Raw genomic sequence first — 6000 nt, 5'->3', positions numbered from 1 at the left:
TCTCATCCTCTGTCGTCCCCTTCTCCGCCTGCAATGCGGGAGCCCTGGGTCCGATCCTGGGTCGGGAAGACCCCCGGAGAAAGGAATGACCTACCCACTCCAGTACTCTGGCCTGGAGAACCCCACCCCTTTAACGGCCTCCAGGCAGTGGGCCGACTGCTTGGGCGGCAAACCATCAAGAAGACTCTTCTCGCCAGAGGGAGCCCTTGCGCACGACCTCGAAGATGGGCAGCAGGCCCAGTAAACCGGAAGCTTTTCACTCCCTAAAGTCCCCGCCCCTGAAGGTGTCATGGTGGCCCCGCCCCTAAATCCCACAGCGGGAGGCCGAAAAGCGCCAGATCACCGACTCCGCCCCGCGGGAAACGGCCGCGGCCGCGCGAAGGCGCAGTCCCGGCGAGATCGCGTCAGGCGACACCGCCCGGGGGGGCGGGGCTCCGCCTACGCCGGGGGGTGTGTGTGTGTGAGAGATCGCGGGGTCACGTGACCTCTAGCCAATGGGCGCGCGCGGCGGAGAGTTTGAACGCGGACGGCGGCGCGAGCCGGAATCTGAGGCTGGGGTCCCGTAGGTCTCGGCGCGCGTGGCCGGGCCTTCCCGCGGAGCCTGGTGTGAGCAGAGCGACAGCTGCGGCGGAAGCCGTGGCCCAGGTACCGTTCCGGGCGCCCAGCGAGAGGCGAGTCTGCGGGCCTCACGCCCGCCCGCCCCGGCTCGCCTTCTCGGGGGAAGGGGCCGCGGCTTTCCGGGCCCAGGGGCGTCGTGCCGCGCCCCCCGCCGCGGGGTCTCCCGGTCCTTCTAGTTCGGCGGACAGAAGCTCGGGCCTGGAGCCGGCCCGCCCGACGCCCCTCTCCGACTTCCTCCTCTGTTCGGTGGGGACTGACCCTCCGGCCTCGCGGAGACCGGGAGGTGAAGCGTTCGCGGGGCTTAAAGCTCGGGCTCGAGCGGAAGGGCTCGCAGGCCGGCAGCCTGAGCAGGTGGCGTCCTGCGCTTTGGCTGCTCCTCTCCTCTGGAGAAGCCGCACCGGCCGGTCCTGGCCGCCCAGCGGCAGGGGCGACGCGGGAGTGAGGGAGGAGCGCTCGCGCCCTGGTTCTTTGGAACCCAGCTCCCTCACCCGAGGGGTCCCTGCGTGCGTCCCTGTCGTCCCGAGCTCTCCGTCACTGCCGGCCGCCACGCCCCCTCCTAAGACCGTCGGCCCAGGCGGGGAGGAACCTTCTGACGGGGCTCATTTCCTTTTTAATTTTAAGTTGATTTAAATGTACGAACGAAAGTTTTTAAGATAGACTGTGTTTTTAAAATAACTAAGTCAGCTTGCTTAGTTACCTAATTAGTCTGGCTCGCAAACAACTCCAGGTTTGAACTAAAGAAACTTGTGGTGGTAGGGTGTTTTATACATCCCACTTAATGTTAGCGCTTTAAAAACAGTAGTTGTCCTCGCTGTCCTGGAAACACCCCAGTATATATTGTACCTGTATTGGCAGAAAGAAAATATTTAAATGAAATCTACAGTATCTGTGTTTAAGAGCCCAGAGGAAAATAAAGAAGGCCTGGAGAAAATACTCAAGAAAATGTAAGGTTCAGGAAAACATTTGACAAACTCAGAGGAGAGGAAGATTGCTTTGTAGTGAAAACTTATGTATATATATTGTCGTAGGAAACTAGAATTTTTTTTGTAATTTTAAGATCTGCAAAGTACAATGTAGGGCAAAAGGTGTTCATGCAAAGTAGTCTGTATTTAGTAGCAAAATACTGGTGCCATCATAGTGCCTAGTGTATAGTAAGCCCCCAGTATTTGTTAAATAATTAATAAGTGGCATATTACAGAGTCTTTGGGTTGGAAATCTTACTGATTAAACCTTTGCTATGAAGTACCTGAGGAGGATAAAATTATGCCACAAATATTAATGTAATTTAAAAGCTGCAAAATGTAGGTTACTACCAGATTAGCTATCTACTTTGGGCTGCTTCTGCAGTTACAAAGCCTCTAATCATTTTTTATGGACAACCTATGTTTTCAATTTTGTTTTATATTTGATACCACCCCTTCAAAAATTAAATGATTTTTATTATTTTTAAAGTCCTAGGGAAGAAGATGGCCAAGGAAAGATGCCTCAAAAAGTCTTTTCAAGATAGTCTTGAAGACATAAAGAAACAAATAAAAGAGAAAAGGAGTAAAAATTTAACAGAGATTAAACGAAAGTCTTTGATCATTGCGCCATGCCAAACAATCAGTAAGACATTTTCATGTTTCCTGTACATCACTTTTTAAGGTTAGATTTAATTACTGATAAAAAAAATTTATTTTCTTTTAGCCAACACTTCCAAAGTGCTGAACTATGAAGACAACAACAGAATGTTAGCCTTAGCTTTGGAAAATGAAAAGTCGAAATTGAAAGAAGCCCAGGATGTCATCTTAAAGCTGAGGAGAGAATGTTACTTCCTCAGCTATCAACTATACACACTGAAAAATAAACTTACATCACAACAGACAGAAGAACCTGCTCAGGTATTTTCACCTGGAAGGCTGGATTTCTTAGGAAGAGAATGTTAATGCTGTAAATTAGCAATTTAGATCAATTGTGTTTTTTAAATTAATTATACTGATAGCTCTGTTATTAGTGAATTGGTCGGAACATCTTATCTCAGTGCTCTAGCCCCGTAGTTGTGTGTGTCCAGTTAAGAATGCTTCAGGCATACTGGTGATACTCCTATAACTTGCTTCTGAAAGAGTGTAGCAAGACAAGGTATAAAAGAAATAGTTTAGCCTCTTGCATGGCCAGACCCTTTGGTCAGCAAAGTGAGTCAAAGGGAGGGCAAAAAAGCTGAAGGTCTGGAAGTGGTAGTGGAAGTAGAGTAGTCCAGAAGTTTTAATCAGTGCTGTTAATCTTAGCTTTTCTATGTAGTTTTGCTACACCAGTGGGGTTATGTAAGGACTGACTTAATTGGGGAGATGAGAAGTACTTAAGTGCTTTATGGAGAATCATTTTTACCTACTAGTTGGCTAAATTCAGAGAAGGCAATGGCAACCCACTCCAGTACTCTTGCCTGGAAAATCTCATGGACGGAGGAGGCTGGTAGGCTACAGCCCATGGGGTCACGAAGAGTCGGACACGACTGAGCGACTTCACTTTTCACTTTCATGCATTGGAGAAGGAAATGGCAACCCACTCCAGTGTTCTTGCCTGGAGAATCCCAGGGACAGGGGAGCCTGGTGGGCTGCCGTCTATGGGGTCTCACAGAGTTAGACACGACTGAAGCGACTTAGCAGCAGCAGCAGTTGGCTAAATTAGGACAGTTCAGTTCAGTCACTCACTTGTGTCCGACTCTGTGACCCCATGGACTGCAGCATAGCAGGCCTTCCTGTCCATCACCAACTCCCGGAGTTTACTCAAACTCATGTCCATTGAGTCAGTGATGCCATCCACCCATCTCATCCTCTGTCATCCGCTTCTCCCACCTTCAATCTTTCCCAGCATCAGGGTCTTTTCAAATGAGTCAGCTCTTTGCATCAGGTGGCCAGATTATGGGAGTTTCAGCTTCAGCATCAGTCCCTCCAATGAATATTTAGGACTGATTTCCTTCAGGACAACTATGCGTTAACTGCCAAACAAGAAATATCCTGAACCTTTTGCTGTCAGCTTTTTAATCTGATTCTCTTTGTGTCCAGGGGTATATAGAAAGGCCGGCCAAAACAACACATGGAGAAAGTTTGGTTTAGGATCTTCTCTGGGTCTCCTCACAGGTTAATCCCTAGAAGAGTAGTAATGAGCTAGTCTCTCCTCTCATTTTCCCAAAGGCCACTGCCCGGGAAACTCCATGGGGCAGAGAAAGAAGTCAGGTGGTAACACTTAGGTGTCCATCTGTTTGCCATACCAGTGAAGACAGCTGTGTTGGCACCTAGGGCAGCAGCAGAAGCCAGAGCATAGTGCTTAGGGTAGGGGGATGGACTCGAGAAAGGAATTAAGTCCTCTCTCCATCTAGAGGAGGAGTCAGTGAAAGAGTTCTTGCTTCCCTGCAACTAAGGTGATTCCATATCTCTTCTGTGTATAATACATAGAATGTATGTGTGTATACGCACACATGCAATATATGCATTGTAGTGTGATAGAGAATTACCTATAAAGATTAGATATTTTTTTCTTTTTAACCTTCGTGTAAGGGTTAGATTATTTTTTAAAAAAACTTTTTTCCCTCAAAATGTAATCTTTCCTGATTTTTTTTCTTATTTGGTCAACTAGTGAGGAAAAACATTTCTCCAAAGACATTTGAATCTTCCTCTTCCCTTTTCAGATTTTTGCTGAAATCACAGAATAGTGTCAAGTGAATATTCAATAAGATAATCACAAAAACTGATGAAAAAATTCTTTTATTATAGACCTTTTGACATTTATCAGTGATTTTTTTTAGTATTAAAAGCGTCAGTTGCTAGATGAAAGTATTCTTAGCCTTGAAAACATCGGAGTTTTCTGCCACACATTTTTGTGTCACTTGCTCTCAACCATCATTGTGTACTTGTGCGTCCTTGTTTATCAAGTCAATTTTAGTGATAAAGAAGCTTAAAATGCTTTAATAAGAATGTTTTTATTTCTTGCCTGCCAATAATTATCTTGCCTTTTAAGGATTAATCAGAAAGTACTAATAGAGTTTCTTAAGTTTTATTATGGTTCTTGTAAAATTTTATATCCCTCTGTAGTTAAATATCCTCCTTTATTTACCTTCAGTAATACTAGCTTTAGAACATTAGCTGTATTGATAATCAAAACTTTTATTAACAGGATTAAATTTCCAGTTTTATTTCTGATGAACAGTTTCAACCTATTCATTATCATGTCTGTATATTATTTGTCCATCACATTTCATAAAACAACTGCACTGAATTGGAATGACTTTTAAGGAATCAGACTGGGCCTCTTATTTCCCTAACACACATCTATTTATACACATCTCCCTGTATCTACACTATCTTCTCCTTTTCCTTCTGGTGCCATTGGCTGAAGTATCTCTGCTCCTATCCAAGGCCAGTTCCTCCCCTTGTGGTCCGATTCTCTTCTTTTCTTCTCCTCTAGGACTTTGCTTCTGAAAGTTTGCACTCTCATCCAGCATTTATCTCCCTCTACCCAGTTGTTCCAGTTATGTACAAATGTGGTTTAGTATCTCTCTCACCTTAAGAGGAAAAGAAAATAAATGGAACCTCTCTTGATCTCATTCTGCTGTCTCCTCATTTCTTTGCTTCCATTCACAGCAGAACTTTTCCAAAGAGAACCGAGCACTTACTGTCTTCCCTTCCTCAGCTTCCATTCACATTTGAACTCTGTGTCAGACTTTCATCCCCACCATTCTATTGTCACTGTACGTCTGGGTCACCAAAACCTCTGTGTTACCAAAGTCAGTAGTTTTGGTCACTTTTCTTTCTTGTTGCCTTGAAGTACTACTATGGTACAGGGATGACTTTGCTGGAAGTACTTTGATCTCAGCTTTCTTACCATCATAATCTCCTTGTTTACCTTTCTGACTATTCCATGTACGTCTCTTTTGCTGGCTTCTTCTTTACTCCTAAACATCAGTTGTCCTAGACCCATCATATCCCTTCCCAAAGCTTTAAATATTGTCTGCCTGCTGGTGACTTCCAAGTTTGTAGCTCAAGATCTACACACACACACACACACACACACACACACAGTTATTACTTGATATATTCACTTAAATACTTATAAAGGATCTCAAACAAACTTTGTACAAAGTATAATCTCTACTTTTTCCCCCTCTCAAAGATACTGTGGACTTCTGCCTCCCTCTGTAAGTCTTGCTCAGCTCAATAAGGCAGCCTAGCTGCTTGCTCAAGTCAGAACCACAAGCAGCTTCCCTCTCGCTCATTGTCCCTACCTCCACCCCTATTCAATGTGAACACACTTGGTTACCCCAAAACCTTCTAGGCTTCACCTTCACAGCTGTAGGGTTCAGTCCAAGTGGACATGTCTTGCTTGATTGACATGATGACTTCCTAGCGC

At 45.2% G+C, this 6000-nt stretch overlaps 1 protein-coding gene across 10 annotated transcripts in view; it reads left to right on the top strand.

Annotated features, from left to right (window-relative positions):
• Nucleotides 1-496: 496 nt before the first annotated feature.
• Nucleotides 497-6000, top strand: part of SGO1 (shugoshin 1) — a 40308-nt gene continuing 34804 nt past the window's right edge. For 5 of the 10 annotated variants that reach the window (XM_081559552.1, XM_081559562.1, XM_081559590.1 and 2 more), the window contains exons 1-3: nt 497-645; nt 2071-2223; nt 2305-2498. In XM_081559552.1, the coding sequence (XP_081415678.1) occupies nt 2085-2223; nt 2305-2498 (333 nt within the window). In that variant the 5' untranslated portion in view covers nt 497-645; nt 2071-2084. Of the gene's footprint in view, nt 1563-2070; nt 2224-2304; nt 2499-6000 lie in introns of all 10 variants that reach the window. The other 5 variants (XM_081559571.1, XM_081559522.1, XM_081559512.1 and 2 more) reach the window with 4 other exon arrangements.

The sequence above is a fragment of the Giraffa tippelskirchi genome, chromosome 2, assembly GCF_054371585.1.
Source record: "Giraffa tippelskirchi isolate mGirTip1 chromosome 2, T2T-mGirTip1v1.2.pri, whole genome shotgun sequence".
NCBI lineage: Eukaryota > Metazoa > Chordata > Mammalia > Artiodactyla > Giraffidae > Giraffa > Giraffa tippelskirchi.
The sequence above is the reverse complement of the archived record's forward strand: the minus strand, read 5'-3'. Positions and strand labels throughout refer to the sequence as shown.